The 17,045-nt window shown below is 38.9% G+C and overlaps 1 protein-coding gene across 1 annotated transcript; it reads left to right on the top strand.

The window, feature by feature from the left end:
- The first annotated feature begins 1,318 nt into the window (after window positions 1–1,318).
- LOC139467580 (neurogenin-1-like) lies at window positions 1,319–1,771 on the top strand. Its single transcript, XM_071249115.1, has one exon. It carries the CDS (start codon window positions 1,319–1,321, stop codon window positions 1,769–1,771), a length of 453 nt encoding a protein of 150 aa, XP_071105216.1.
- The last annotated feature ends 15,274 nt before the right edge of the window (window positions 1,772–17,045 follow it).

Below are 17,045 nucleotides of genomic sequence, written 5' to 3'. Positions count from 1 at the left end.
CAAATGGCTATTAGAAATGAATGAGTAAGTTTAGTTTCATTCATAGAAATAGAATATATCTACATCTAACACTTTATCATTAATTGTCAGTATTCTCCTATCTGCCTCAATGCTTCGTCTCATCAAGGACCAATATAGTTCCGTGATCACATCACAATCAGAGGCTTTTGTCGCTTGTATCCCAGTCTGAACATATTTGTGTACATGCTTATACCCACTAGTTTTATGTTACATATGAAACCCCGTTGATCCGTACGATACCATCCCGGATAAACGAGCTTCCATTTTGACGGAGAAATATGTGACTGCGAAATGACGGTCCCGGAAATACTAAATACTAACAGTAAAAGATAACGAGATTTCTTGATTTTAAAATTAGATTATCCCTTTACATAAATATTTCATCAAAACATACTTATTGTTTAATGGTGAGAATATATTTTCCACATGTGTTTGGATTACACGATAAAAAAAATATGATTACGTGTTATTTATTGACGCTGTACACAATAATGAGAAATTCACTTTTTATGTTCAGTAAACACGCCCTTTATATTTAATTAATATATCACCTTTACATTCTGACCATGGTAGTCTGTATGCTGTGATAAATTGTCGGGGACTTGAGGAGAAACCGGTACATGGTGTACCTTTCACTCACTGAGAACCGTTACTTTGTTTCTGTGGTCGTCAACGACAAAATGGTAAAGTTTCAAATCTCTCCAGTACGACAGATTATTCAGCGGATTACAAGGCTTCAATACTACACCGTTTCAATTAATATTTTTCAAGTAGAGGGGAAAACAATTACAACGAGTAAAGTGTGGAAATCACTAGAACTTCGTCAAAAAACCTTGCCGCTACTTGATCTTGGACGGAGCCACGTGCGAGGCGCGAGGTAAAGCTGAGTATTTGTATGACCCTTGACCTAGAACAAAGGTTGTGTTTGATTGATTGATTCCATGACATGTGCCAGACAGAAAGACTCGCACTGGAGCATTCACGGGTCTCACCTCAGCACGTGACCACGCGAGATGGGCGGCGCTCAACTATTGACGAGAAGTCATGTGAGTGAGGCCATTGAAGGCATGCGCACTCGAGCGGAACGCCCCTTTCTCATTGGCTGGATAGATGATTTTTCGTGAAATATTTATCAATACTCCTATATCGATTTCCAACAGGATCAATTTAATATTTAAGGGGACCATTTCCTCTCAGTTAGTGAAACTTCCGAGATATTTGTAAAAGTGTCTATTTGAAGCGGTTGATCGAGATCTGTGTGAGTGTCATTTTGAGGAACTGACAGAGCCGTTGAATGATGTCTGACAGGAAGAGAAGTGGGGATCTGGACAGTTCATCTGACCGAGAGAATTACGTAAGTGGTCAGTTCATATATTCTTCGGACACTACAACCAGACCTGCTTTGTCGGACAGGCCGTTGCAGGATGGTTCCAACCAATCCTGGACCTATTCTATAGACAATGTAATAAGGAGATCTGATTCCGACCGACCAAGCTTCCAGAAGATGAAGACCACAAACCTCTATATGAGACCTCCTGTAAGAAACGGGGGCAGAGATGTCCTTCGGAGACGCCGCATTGCCGCCAATGCACGTGAACGACGACGAATGCAGAGTCTTAACGTCGCCTTCGACGAACTCCGGGATGTCATACCGGCATTTAGTGACGACAGAAAGTTGTCCAAATATGAAACCCTTCAAATGGCACAGACATACATTGCAGCTCTGCAGGAGTTGCTGGACAAAGACTGAAGACAATCTCATAAGGGACCACGGAAGAAGATTTTTGAAGAAATCGCAAAGACCAATGGACTTTCAGAATAATACAGAACTTAAGGATTTAGTCGCATCTGAGTGGGATATGTGACAAGGCCATTGTGCATTGAACAAATGACATTAAGTGTCTATTGATGACAATGGGACTTATCTTACTCTTGCTAGTGCAATTTGTACTATAGCTTTAACAGTGTAATCATGTGTACATAGTTTAATCGTACCGGACTTAAAGGATTTGTTGATGGAAATGAGATATCGTTATTATCTCCTGTAGCTATTTCTGACAATGGAGCCGTCATATTGTCAACAGTGATTCAGAAGCCAGGTAAACAATGACTCACCTTCCCAAATGGTTTGCATGACATGGCTATATGCAATATAAACAATAATATATTACTTGCCTCGGTAATATTGGTATATTTTATATGTGACTTTATTGTACATGTTCCTATTGATCTTCCAGCGATATTGTTCGGCTTTTGGAACAATTGCTAATTATTTTGTAACGACTGAAAATAAAATATTTATTGAGAAATGTATGTTACGTGATCTCATCTGAATAAGCCTGGGTAAGAGTGACTACTCTTGACATTACAGTACTGCTGCAGGCAGTGTACGTCCACTATTCAAACAGAATAATACAATAACTCAATATCAATATCCTTTGTGAGGATAGACATGGAGTTTAGCTTTCATGGAAATTTTCATGTTGTAGTCAAATCTACTCACAGCTACTATATCTGTTCATATAAACCCTTCATTGTGTAACCATTCGATAAAAAAATAATAATTAATACGACAACGCCTGAAGGGTGTTCATGTTTAATTACCAATCAAACTGAAACAAGGAAGCTTAATAGAAACGTACACTGACTAATGACAGCTAATGCCAACAATGACAGGTTCCAGGCTTGGGCAATGCTACATTATGCTCCTGGGGATGATTTGTTTCGTGGATCCAGCTTCCATCTATTTTTGTACACGTTATCATATTTTTAAAACTGAAATGGTTCATTAAGTTCGCTTAAGTCGACTAAAATGTATTTCCTTGTTGAACTGTGTTTATGTATACTACTCAAGATAAGTTTAAGAACACCTACAATTGGAAGGCAGTGTGTTGCAATACTCAACAGACACTTTTGATTAATTGTAGTCATATGAACACATCGGATGTTCTTTAACTTATTTTGAGTAATATATTTACAATTAACTTCTGCTATGAACTTACCCAGGAGGTCGTACAGTATAATACTTTAGTTACATGTGACTTCAGAGCAGGACATGCTTACCCTTTTCGCGAACACCTGGTGTCATCACTGATTTTCAGTGATCCATTCATATAATTTCAACCACTTGTTTCGGTAGATAATCTGGATTATTCTTTGACGTTAACGTTTTACATTCAGCGTCAGTTTCTTCATCCAACATTCGCTGTATACGAAACACATTGCGACATATGCTTTGCAGAGTTCCTGTCATATCGATCCGAGTTGATATTAACCATAGTTGACCACAACAACACTATTTACCATTCACAGAAATTCTGCGCCATTCTTCTAACAATTGGATAACACAAACGTATTTTCTGATAATAAATTGAGAATGTATCAATGTGTAGCTCGGAAATGAAAATGCAAATAAATCTAATGAAAATCCAGATTCTTCTCAATACTTACAGCTATTACATTTAGACTGCATCGACCTATAATCGTGGTCTATAAGTCTAGCGGTAGAGCGTCGGCTCGGAGAGCGGAAGGTCCGGGGTTCGATCCCCAGCTGCGTCATACCAATTGAAAGACGTTTACAGGTGGCACTTGTTGTTACCCTGCCTGGCGTTAACATTGAAACACTTTGTTTTTACTTAAAATGATTCTGGTTGCGTTTGAACACTACCCATTCAATACCACGACATTAAGAGGCTAACACACACACACAGACACACACACACACACACACACACACACACACACACACACGCATGCATGACGTCGCTATACAGGTGCAATAATCTTGGACGCGACGTTAACCCCCATTGCACCTATCCTCAACTTTTTTCAAGTTGCCTCCCTCGGGTATCCCTCGGGATTATATCTGAAGATATAATCGGGTATGCAAGTCATACATATTTATCATAAACTGCCAGGCAAAACAAAATATACACCAATGTTTGATGGTGGCTAAAAATGAAACAAACACGAAATGGTTAAACGATAATGATGTATCATTGTTGTGTTTTGGGCTTTAAGTTTGCAGTGTTCCAGCGATTGTTTTCAGCCAAGTAACGATAATGTTTGTAATTCATTTACCAAATCCAATTTTCAAGGGCATACTTTCTTTTGTGCGGCAGTTTATAATGCACTCCCCTTATAACGCGTAAACGTAGGTTCAGATAAGGTTATGTAATATTTGCTCTGTGTAAATACCACCTTTAAAACATTCACAAATTGTAACAGCCGCGTCGCATTAAGCATGGGAAGTCTTTCTTTGATTTGAACAATTCCAGACGTAAGCAATGTATGTGAATGGTAAATAATTCTGCTTAAGCATACAGAGTATCACATGCTTAATAACGTGGTATTGAATTGGTCGTGTTTAGACGCAACCCGAATCTGTCTAAGTAAAAACACAGTGTTTTAATATTACATATTTTTTTACGGTGGAGACAACCGATATTTTCATGGGGGTGATTAAGTATTGAGAAGGACAAAATACACTCGCGTGGGTTCGGTATAGAGGTACAGCGAGACCCCGTCTATCCGGACGGTGGCGTCCAAAGTGAAATCGTCCTTGCTTCCGTTCCCCCAAGCTTAAGGCCGACGTAGCTCCAACTCTTTAGCATAGATTTTTTACCCTCTTAACGCTAATGTTGCTTTGTGAAATTTGCCAGATTAACAAATTTCTAAATCAAGAAATCATTGTACTGAAAGAATTTGCCGATTTCAGTTCAAGGAGCACTAGGGGCATGTAACGCGTGCCACAAACCTACGATCAATGTTTCCTGGTTTGTGAGGGTTATCCTTGCTCGCGTATTTCATCAAAATTATTATTATTATATGATATATTTATATTTATATATCCAGGTACTAGTGTCTGCTCAAATGCGGATTTATTTGTTCCCCAACCACAGGATCCGTTTTCATTCCAGTTTCCATTCTCAACTCCCTGGGGAGTATACAAACCAAGTTGCCAAAATGGTTAACATAGATCTGCATCACGCCATGTTTTCCGCCCACATCAACTGATACGCTGTGATATAATTGAAATAAAGTTCACAGCGGCGTTAAACCAAACTCACTCATTTCCACGCGATTCTGACATTCTTAATTTGCTCAACCATTTAAGCGAGTGTAGAAACAAATCTACCCTTTCATATATTCGACTCATGATGAACACGCTTACAACCGGGTGGCGACCGGCTGTTGAGGGGAACCGGTGAATAATTAACGATGGAGATCGGCAAGCATTCTGTAGACGGGCAGAACGCCAGCTTGACATGAGGGTTTAAAGGAATCCCTACACTCGCCCAAATACATATATATTATTCACGTACACTGATGGATAGTTATGAATGATTGATTCCGAATGTCTGGACAAAAGGGATGGGGGATGACGTTCTACCCATCATCAAAGAACGACTTACAAAAACAAAAACACACGAGACAATAATCGACCAAACCTTTAACATTAGATCAAATCGATTTTTATCAAATTTTAATCAATTCTCTGGAAGCAACCTGTTTAATCGACTAGGAGCGTTCTGACGGATGTCACCTGTCGTACTGGCCTTAAAGGCGTATCGCAATTAATTCATTAACATTAATTCTGGGAAATATACTTCGGGGAGAATTTAGAATTAATTCATTTTTCTTTTATATTTAGTCTGTATAGTGAGTGAGTGAATATTGCTTAACGCCGCATCAGCAATTTTGCAGCTATTCGCGGCGATCGTCTGTATATAATAATACATAAATTAAAACTATAGTTCCAAGGTACATTCATATTCGCATCTTACAGCACACGATGAATATTTCATCATTTAATGTATTTCTATTTATAATTCTTTAAATTTATAATGTAACTTTTACTCGAATATGTTAATTTTACTTTGTTTATAATATGTACAGGTTCATTTATTCAAAAGTGATTATGGTTCATGTAATAGTGAAATAATAGCTTATATCCCGGGATGAAAATCGACTCATTCAATATTTACTTCGTATATCCTGGCTATAAAATCCTAGCTACACTAATAATATTTTTCTGATATTAATGTTATTACAAATTCAACATTATCAATACGCGAGTGTGAAATGATTTCGCAATAGTTTTATTAATATTTTGTTGTTTCTGTTCGAAATTACAATAATTATGTTTTTTAAGAAAACTAATTTTCAAATAATTCTATTTAAAAAATCCCAATACTCCAACTCTTTACTCATAGAGTGTTAATTTTTAAAAATGTAAAACATTATCAAGAGTCACGTTGTATTGGACGTTTAATCAGTACATCATTACCGAAGAAAACTACAAAATACATTTGTGAAAAGCTATAAATAATAACCCAAACTATAAAAAGTTAGAAACCCCAGTTGTCAGTTTATCTTTCGAGAATACCGGTAACACAAGCCAGGCCGTCCCATGTTTACAAAGGCCCCGACAAGGCTGGTTTGTGTGTGTGTGTCACGCTTGGGTAGTTTTCCTGCTTGCAGCCTGGTCTTACTGAAATATTTACACTGCCTTCTGATTGGCTGAGCCGTTATGGGGCCGATTAAGTGTTTGTCAACGTACGGTTACCATATGACGATTAGCATTAACTCCACACTGATGAGATAATGGCGGGGTATTGTTTTGTGAGACTGTCAAGGATTTTCTGTTGATGAAACTCCAGGTCCTTGGGTCGTGCGATAGAGTAGTGTTAATAACGACGTTTTAAAGTGCACGCTACTCTCCGACAAAATTAGGATTTTTAGATTGATGAAAGGAACTGTACCGTTATGATTAAGATCTTCCTTAAATTGGCAATTATGGAAGCTTAGACTGTCATTAAAACGTAACCTTAGCATAAAACATGTTTTAGTGTGATAAACCCCCCAAAATAATTTTAAACTTAATACGTGTAGCTGTGCTACAATATGCAATTTCAAATATTTACTTTAACACTGAAGTGTGTTTAAAAACGTGTTTTTATGTGAATGTATAATACAGCAAAATATTTGTTTTATCAATTTTAGGGTTATGCATTTTTTCGTCGAATAAATAAACATATTAGAAATATCACAAACAATTCAATTAAGGGTTTCTTTTTTCATCACTCTTGTCGTGTTTGTTTATCTAATTGACATATGTTTATGCTCTATTCATTAATATGGATGTCCACACAGCATACATCAGGAAAGATTTCGCAATATAATTGCTTTGTATCTGAACAATATCACCATGAGAAAATCCACTTTCAGACAATCTTCAAATATTTTACTTTACACGCCCAATATACATGTATTTGCAACTCAAGTTATCTGTTACGTTAATGGCCACTAAAAAAGTTGTGGGTGTAGGTAAATTTTGAAGAATTTGTAATATTTATTCTAAAACACTGATGTCTGTTTGAGATGGATTCTTAAAGTAATAAAAATGTTCTGTCCGTTTGCCCCAAAACAATTTGAGGAATATTCCATGACGAAATCCATCAAGGAAATCTAGGGATGAAAATTGACTACTAGAGCAGAGAAGGCAAGGAGAATGGGCTGCTAGAGCTGATACGGAGACGAGAATAAGCTGCTAGAGCTGAACAGAGGTTGAGAAATGTCTGCTAGAGATAATACGGAGATAAGAATAGGCTGCTAGAGCTGATACGGAGATGAGAGTAGGCTGCAAGAGTTGAACAGAGGTTGAGAAATGCCTGCGAGAGTTGAACAGAGGAAGAGAATAGGCTGTTAAAGCTAATACGGAGATGTGAATAGGCTACTAGAACTGATGCGAAGATGAGAATAGGGTGCTAGAGCTGAACTGAGGAAGAGAATAGGCTACTAGAACTGATACGGAGTTTGAATAGGCTGCTAGAGCTGAACAGATGACGAAAAGAGGCTGCTAGAGCTGATACTGAGATGAGAATATGGGCTAGAGTAGACATGGAGATGAGAATAGGCTGCTAGAACTGATACGGAGATGAGAATATGGGCTAGAGTAGACATGGACATGAGAATAGGCTGCTAGAACTGATACGGAGATGAGAATAGGCTGCTAGAACTGATACGGAGATGAGAATATGCTGCTAGAGCTGAACAGATGACGAAAAGAGGCTGCTAGAGCTGATACGGATATGAGAATAGGCTGCTAGAGTTGAAAGGAGGACGAGAATAGGCTGCTAGAGCTGATACTGAGATGAGAATATGGGCTAGAGTAGACATGGAGATGAGAATAGGCTGCTAGAACTGATACGGAGATGAGAATATGCTGCTAGAGTAGGCATGGACATGAGAATAGGCTGCTAGAACTGATACGGAGATTAGAATATGATGCTAGAGTAGACATGGACATGAGAATAGGCTGCTAGAACTGATACGGGGATGAGAATAGGCTGATAGAGCTGAACAGAGGATGAGAATAGGTGTCTGGAGCTGATATGGAGGTGAGAATAGGCTGCTAGAGCTGAGAATCGGATGCGAGGATGAGAATAGGTGTCTGGAGCTGATATGGAGGTGAGAATAGGCTGCTAGAGCTGAGAATCGGATGCGAATGCGCGTGATAAAGGAAAGAGGGTGGTTGCTCATGACAACAAATATGCTCTCGTGTTTGTGAGATAAGCCTGTCCATATATATCTGCTTCTGTAAATAGACAATTGTTAGAGTAGTCAGTTCACCATGGATATTAGGAACAATTATTTAAAGAGATAACATGCTAATTAGGAAAGCTGCGTTTGAGATGCTTAATGTTTTTAGCTTAACCCCCTTGTGCATCTTAACCCATCATGATCGTTATTTTCAACTTCTTAATCAACATAAACAGATGTCATGTACATGTAGTGTATTTGTATTTAATGCACTACATACATGTGTGTTTGTTTGTTTGTTTATTAGCTTGTGGTTTAACGCCGCACTCAGCAATATTCCTGCTATATGACGGTGGTCTGTACATAATCGAGTCTGGACAATGCAATCCAGTGATTGACATCATGAGCATCGATCTACGCAAATGGGATACGATGACATGCATCAACCAAGTCACGGTAGTCACCTCTCACGACAAACAGGATCAGGCGGTCAGGCTCGCTGACTTGGTTGATGCATGTCATCGTACCCCATGCTCATGATGTCAATCACTGGAATATCTGGTCCGAACTCGATAATTTACAGACATACATGTAGGCTAAATAAACACTTGATATTCCAAATGGTTGTAAACGAAGTACGTTCTAACAATAATTTTACCAACACGTGCGTGATATGTTTTACTTACACTGTCAGCATACTATCAAAGAAGAGTTGGTTAGAGATTCCCAGTGACACAGCCACACCCACTCAAACTCTCAGCTGCCCTCCGGGATAGAATAGGTCTTCAGCAATCCATGCTTGCCGTAAAAGGTGACTATGCTTGTTGTAATAGGCGACTAACGGGATCGGGTGGTCAAGTTTGCTGACTTGGTTGATGCGTGTCATCGTATCCCAAATAAGTAGATCGATAGTGTCAATCACTGGATTGTCTTTCGATTATTTACAGACCGCCGTCATAAAAAAAAGGAATATTGCTGAGTGCGGCGGTAAGCAACAAACAAACAAACAAACAAACTCAGCTGTCCACAGAAAGGGTTCACATACACGTGTGTGGCCGGCATGGGGATAGGTAGTTTAATCACCCATAACATGATGGTTTTTGTTTCTTCATTTGTTTGTTTGTTTGTTGACATTATTAGCAAAGTCACGCAGTCGGGTCACGTTGACACGCCATCAATCTAGTAACCGAGCCCGACCACTCCATCCACTGAGTCACTTTGTACCACTGGTATATAGGTTGCTGGGACTCAAACCCGGAATCCCCAAAAGGTCATAATATGACAAACGGGAGGATCTACTACACCCATCTGAATTAAAGTGGCGTCATAGAAAGAGAAAATATGCTGCAAATCAGTCATTAAACATTTTATGTTGAAGTTTTTCAATGATGACGCCCGACATTGTTTAAAAGCATGAATACACTTCTGAATTTTCTTATTCATAATTATTTATTATAACAGTACGGTTTTAAAAAACATACGTTTTCACCTTTAACCATTATTCACCCAGACATGCTTCCATAAAAGCGTCTGAGATTTGTTTCTCGGTCTTGTAATAGCTTTGAACATTTATTTTGTTGATTGATGCAATTGTAATGGACAGCGCAATAAAACTACAATAACAAACATGCCAAGGATGCGGGCGTGTCCGTTTGATTTCAAGTTACATTGTTGCAGCGCAGTTAACCGCTTAGGGGGACTCGACTTGATGCTTGAATAATGCATATCTACTGGCGAACTGATAATCATATCGTCGATATCCGGCATATTTGCGTAATGGGGATTATTTGAACTTTTATAGCGACGTGGATGTACATGTGTATGGCTGTGTGTGGATATACGTGTGCGGTTACGTGTGTGTATTTAAAAGTTCCAGCACTGAGATACAATATCATAGGTTAACATTACTCCAAGCCGACCAGTCCGTGTTTTGTCTCCATAATGCCAAGCGCCAGGCAGGGCATCTATAAGTACAGGAAACTACGGTTATAACGAACACGCTTATAGCGAACTGACGGATATAACGAACTTACTTTTTTGGTCTTTTTTGCTGTAGTTATGCTTATAACGAACTACGGTTATAACGAACTAAAATTAGTAGTCCCTTTGAGTTCGTTATAACCGTACTATCTTTTAACGTCTTTGGTATGACGCGGCAGGGGATCGAACCACCTAACGTCCTGAACAACCTTCCTCCATTAATCAGGATACCATCATCACTATAAGATGACTACCATGTGTTTTCTTTTGTGTGTATATTTTCTCCATGTTAAACGCTAATCATGGGAATTAGGCGCTACACAGGGGCATCTTAGTCAAACTTCATGGAAAACACATTACGCTTACTAAGCTTTGCAATCAACGTTTTATCATCAAAGGCCCAGTTAAAACATTCAAGAACTTTTATGGAAGACATTCAGAGGAATGTATCACGTATGACACATTTTTTGTCAACATAATGCACCAAGCTACGATGACCATTACATACAGTTTTAACACCTCCTAACTGAATAGCACTGAAGATTGTGTGAGCGGCGGCTGATACCAGAAGAGCAATTGGTGTCGTCACTGGCTTTCAATGATCCATTCATATAATTTTAATCATAATTTGGACCTGTTGAATCTGTGTTTCCTGATTGACGGGGACCGGAATACCGAGGTTTAACTGTATAAATTTTACCACTTTTGAGGTTGTGGTTGGGATGTGAAATTGCTGGAATAATGCTAAAACTGGTGTCAATGTATACTCACTCACTCTAAGATTAGGGGAGGCAGTAGCCAAATAAAATAACTTAAATAGATATTTTAAAGACATACATGTAACCCTATATATGTATAGCACCCCGATGGTAGAATTGGTCATCAGCAACCTATTCTGAATGGATTGGGTGGTCAGGCTCGGTGACTTGGTCATACGTAGGAGATAGTAAGTCCTACGTAGGAGATAGTAAGTCCTAGACCCGTGAAGATCCGGGGTAGAATAGGTCTTCAGCAACCCATGCTTGCCGTAAAAGGCGACTATGCTTGTCGTAAGAGGCGACTAACGGGATCGGGTGGTCAGACTCGCTGACTTGGTTGATGCAAGTCATCGATCCCAATTGCGTGGATCGATGCTCATGATATCAATCACTGGATTGTCTGGTCCAGACTCGATTATTTTACAGACCGCCGTCATATAGCTGGAATATTGCTGAGTGCGGCGTTAAACAACAAACCAAATCAAACCAAAGTAAGTCCTACGTAAGAGATGATAAGTCCTACGTAGAAGATACTAAGTCCTTCGTAGGGTAGATACTTAGACAAAAATATTTCACCGTGGCCCTACTACGCTTCCGTACAGAACAGCTAATATATCTATTAGAGAAACTATTTTTTAAAAAGGGGATGCGAAAGGTGTCAGCATGTGAGTTTGGTTTTATGCCACTTTTAGCAATATTCCAGCAATGTCTAGTTTGGGGACACGTGGAATGGGCTTCATACCTTGTACGCACATATATATAATCAAACTTAGACCTTCAGCGTTTAACTGTTTAACAACCGCTAGGCAACCCCTGCGCTCCTCAAATCCTAAAAAAATAAGCCAGTAACATGTTCCTGTATATTTTTCAATCTGATCGCGAGCTGATCAAACACAACCTCAGTCAGTGATCATTATAAGTCTCATTTCAATTTATGATCAAATTTGATTAGGAAGAAAGCGTATTTCCCTACCCTTTCCTCAATCAAATTAATCTTAAAATCAACACGCTTTTTAAGATTCCCATTGTACATATCTGCGCGACTCATGCCTCGTAATTGCTTCTTACGAGGAGTAAGAACATTTCAAAAACACACTTTCACTTTTTACCATGGGTGAAGCGTCATTGGCAGTGGTAAACACAGTCGATCTCAGGTGAGCGTTTCTGTAAGGTAGAAGTGCTCTCCGTTGATGAGGTAATCAATTAAGGTGAAGTAGATGTTTCGAGCGACGTGTCATTTCTCTTGAGGTGCACGTGTAGGGGACGACTACGGTTCGTACGATGTAGAAGCATGCATTCATCGGGGGTGTTAAGAGGAAACATAGTCCAATACCCTTTAAAATATCTATAAAACTTCAGACAGGGTTAAGCCAGGGTGGCGCTCTGGGCCGCTGAGCATTTCTCCTGTGTAACAATCGCTTCACGTAAGCCGCACGTGTAAAATCAGGCGCACACGTGCCTTGTTTTATGGAGCATTTATTACTGTATGAAACCGTTTGTTCATACCTTCCAGTTTTAGCGGTAAGCCGCAGTTGCCTTTGAGTCAGATGACATTCAAACCCTTGTTCACATATCACAGCCAGTACTGAAAGCAGGTAATGTCTATGAAAAGTATTAAGTGTGCGACACATGCACACTGAAGCGTATAAACGGTCGTGGGGTAGAAATATGACATTGTGTGTCACGACCGTTTGGATTGGAGACACATTGTTTTCATGATTGTGTGCGCGCAACCAGCCAACGAAACGTTTCTCCGAAAGAGCAAAATTGAAACCATTGTACGATTTCAAAGTGTAGTCAAAGTCGAGTTTGTCTATTTGTTATATAACTACCGGTTTACAGTACTAGTGTACGGACGACAAGATGTGAAAAAATCAGGCCGTGATGGAGACCATTTGTCTGTATCAGGTTCGGAAGTGGAAGCTGACTGAACACTCATTGTATCGTTAATGCGTTGATAGTTGACTTGTGATGAAATCCAGATTAAAAATGTTCACCTGTATTTGACGACAATTGTTTCAACAACAATCACCGTATTATCACATGTCAACCGCATTCAAATTATGCTATGAATAAATATAAACTGAAACCAATTATTTATAACAACACATATTGTTGTTGTTTTGTAACTAAACCTAGGCCGAAAGAATATAAATTCCTTTTGGCCTGGTTTTATTAAAATGATATAAAACGTTCGATAATGCTCACCCACAAAGTAAGGAAACCAGTCGCAGCATCATATTGGCAACTTATGGAAGCGTATTAGTGCCACATTCTAAAATATATATACATGTCATCCACGTAGATGATATGTTCCTGTATATGAAAGAAAGAATTATCTACTATCGAACAATTTCACTGTCTGAGTAAGGAGCGGTAGATGTGGGTAGCATCTTCTACAAGATGAAAGATTCATCCGCGTAGATATAAGTATTGTCTACGGAGATTACAGTATCATATACGCTGATGAGATATCACCCACGTCGATGTAGCATCATCTACGAAGAATATACATTATGTTTTTCAGTAGTGGCTGATGATATAGAAAGGTCGTATCACCACGTGGCATTAATGCACTTCTGAAGCAAATGGCTGCTTCAAATAGGCAGGTTACAGTTGACTTATTGTCTCCCATTGTTACGTATCTGTTACTGCTCCCTCGTTGTCTGGAAGGCTGGTGTTACAACTGCCATGGTTGGAACACAGGAAACCGAGCTGAAGGTGCCCGCATGTGTTGTCACTGTGTAGCGCCTTTAAAACAAGAATTCTTTGACTTGTTAGATGATCATACATTGATTTTATTTATTGAATTGGGTATATACAGGTTACACACAACCAAATGTTTTCCCATTATATCTTTTTTAAAAATAACTAGGCATTCAACAGCCATTACATTTACATATATGCACAGTCTGGCCTTAAAGCTGCAATAAAAACACAAATTTTGGCTAGGTTAGTCAGCTCCTTTTCCGAGTACAGGAAGCTGAACACACCAACCCCAGTTCCGCACCAAATGTCGCCTACTTGAAAATATCGGTGCTCACATAAAGCACAAGTCATCTTGTTAAAAAAGTCAGCACCAAATATTGAAAAATATGGGCAGTTTTAATTGCTGGATGGATGTACATTTAAAAGACATAAAAAATCTTACACAATATCATCCAATCACAGCCTGCAGATGTCTCTTGATCTGCACTGAAAACCGCACTGTCACAACCAGTTCTGATTTGGTGTAGTAGAACCTGTAACGCCAAATAACATTAACATAATACTTCTTTGATTTCTATAAGGCACTTCTGTATTATCGCTGTGAAATTTCTTAAGTCTAAAGTAATAAATCTTTGTTTGTGAAGTGAAGCAAAACAGGCAATAAATGTTCAGTGAAGTGTTGTACAAATGAAGCATTTCAATCAAGTAATTTCACACGAATGACAAAATCACAACCGTGTCATGAACACTATCTTATAAATATTCGTTTTTGGTTGTAGGGAGTTAAATGTCAAATAAATTCATGATTGAAATTTATCAATGAGGTGAAAGTAGGTAGTTTTATTTGAGACAGATAAATCTTTTGACGTTGTCTTAAAATATATTCATTCTCAAGTTTAATCGTAGGACCGGTAGTAACTGACAGACCTAAAAGTGACAGCCGTACGAATTTAGATATTTTACATTTACACCAAGTAATCATAAGAAATATCTGCAAAAAGCAAAATTCATTGTACGATTCAGACTATATCAGATGCATATATTATGTTTATATTTCACTCTATAATAGTGATAACACCAGGTGTTCGCGAAAAGATACAACACGAAGAAGAAGTACACGAATAAATTAATCACAAATAAATCCACCGTGATCTTTTCCCGTCAAATACGTAAACTATTCATAAATGGAACGTCCAAATTGTACACGTCGATTTCCGACAGAATCGGCGTGAATACTAACATAGTATGTCTTACACCTGATTTGACATGAACTTTACATAGTGTTATGTCGGCGATGACAGACCCAGTAGGCGTGTAATACGGTCGCAGACAATACACAAAACGTCAATCAATGATTTACTCGCTTTAGCAGAAAATTAATTCTTCAGCGATCGAGTTACCATCGATTTGGGCACGTCATGGCTGACCTCAGACCTTAAACACAGGGTCACGCAAGCAACGTCTTTATTTTAGTCGCCAAAGCTGTGAATTGTTCTGAGAGTGTCAAGGAACCCAATACCTCTAATGATATATGCACACAGCGATTATTTACTAGATCCGCTTTTCAATAAAGCGTCTTAGTCGGATCAAAATGTAAATGAACTTTGTGATTAGATAAAACGGCTCATTAATTCTCAATGGTCTTTTTTCCAGACCAAGATCGCGCTAGCTGATCAGGTGAGCTACGGTCACGCTTGGTTTATTCTCATAGGACGAGACGTTTCAAGGCCCATATGACGCCGTTATGGCTTCTTATGGCAACAAAACAAAATATTTCAACGTGTTCAGGCTGGTTAACTTAAACGTGTAAATTGTCGTCGATGCTAGATTGTGAAAGGAGCCCTCATCGATGAACTCGCTTTTCGTCTTCAGGTGGTAGCAAATCGACTGGAAACGTTTCATTCTACTGAAAGTCATTTGGAAGCGTATGAATTTATACCTATAAAAGTAATAGCTTTTTACACGACCCTAGTGATTCTGGTGAGAAGTGCATGATTCCTATGGTGGACATGTCATGTGGATTTTCGTGTCATCTCGATGCAAATTAAAGAAATTGCCGAATAATAGAGCAATTTGTAGACTGGATTTCATGGATGATTACATGTTAATTGCAAACACGTTACAATCGATGAAGAGATCTACATGTTAGTTTTCATGCTATTTGTCCACTAGAATAGGATTAACTGACATGCTATTCAGTGCTAGTGGTATTGTCTTCTATTGTCGCTGGAAGAGCTGAGATGGCGCTGTAGGAGACACAGTAAAGATGACACCTGTCTGGTCGTGTATACCACGTGGGGTTACTGGGGTCATTGGCAGGGTTCAGTAACTCCCTCGGGGGTCAACGTCGACTGCTGAACATAAGAGTCAAGAGGTCTTATCGCATCAAGAGCTCTTTACTTACAGCTCATGTGGGTATACCAGATGATTTAAAGTGACTGGCACCTGAATATATGTCAAGTACACTTTTGAATCAGTTTTAGCTTTATTTGAAATAATTTCTTTTAAAACTGCTATGTCGTGTATAATACTAAACTGCAGGTCAATAGTATACACCCGTGTTTCTTTGAACAAGAAATGGTTATTTGATGGTGATGTATTTGAGACGGGCATCATAGGCGATATGATATACATGTATATGCATCATATTAATGAGTATCTCACAACAGATGACTGTTTTCAGCCTAGTAACGTCTTTTAGTTTTGGTTAAAATCAAATTTTCTAGCATATACTTTCTTTTCCTCACAGTAAGGGAGTGAGTGAGTTTGGTTTTACGCCGCTTTTAGCAATATTCCATGAACACGGCATGGTGATGATAGATGAAGAAACATAATCAGGACGAATATTGGATTCGAACCCACGATCATAAGTTACTGACACGTCTAAAGGACGCAACTCTACACAGCGAAACGCAATGCCTCGCACAACTGGGCTCTATCAAATTGCTGTATCAGCGAAACCTCGTTAAAACGAAGTCGTTGACGATCGAGTTATCCGTATCCGAGATAGTGTGTCGTTATTGTGTCGATAGT

Source organism: Haliotis cracherodii, unplaced genomic scaffold (genome assembly GCF_022045235.1).
Source record: "Haliotis cracherodii isolate W230 unplaced genomic scaffold, xgHalCrac1.p SCAF_2, whole genome shotgun sequence".
Taxonomy (NCBI): domain Eukaryota; kingdom Metazoa; phylum Mollusca; class Gastropoda; order Lepetellida; family Haliotidae; genus Haliotis; species Haliotis cracherodii.
The sequence above is the reverse complement of the archived record's forward strand: the minus strand, read 5'-3'. Positions and strand labels throughout refer to the sequence as shown.

Excerpts from the sequence above, each read along its gene's own strand:
- LOC139467580 (XM_071249115.1), top strand. The coding sequence starts at position 1,319 with ATGTCTGACAGGAAGAGAAGTGGGGATCTGGACAGTTCATCTGACCGA.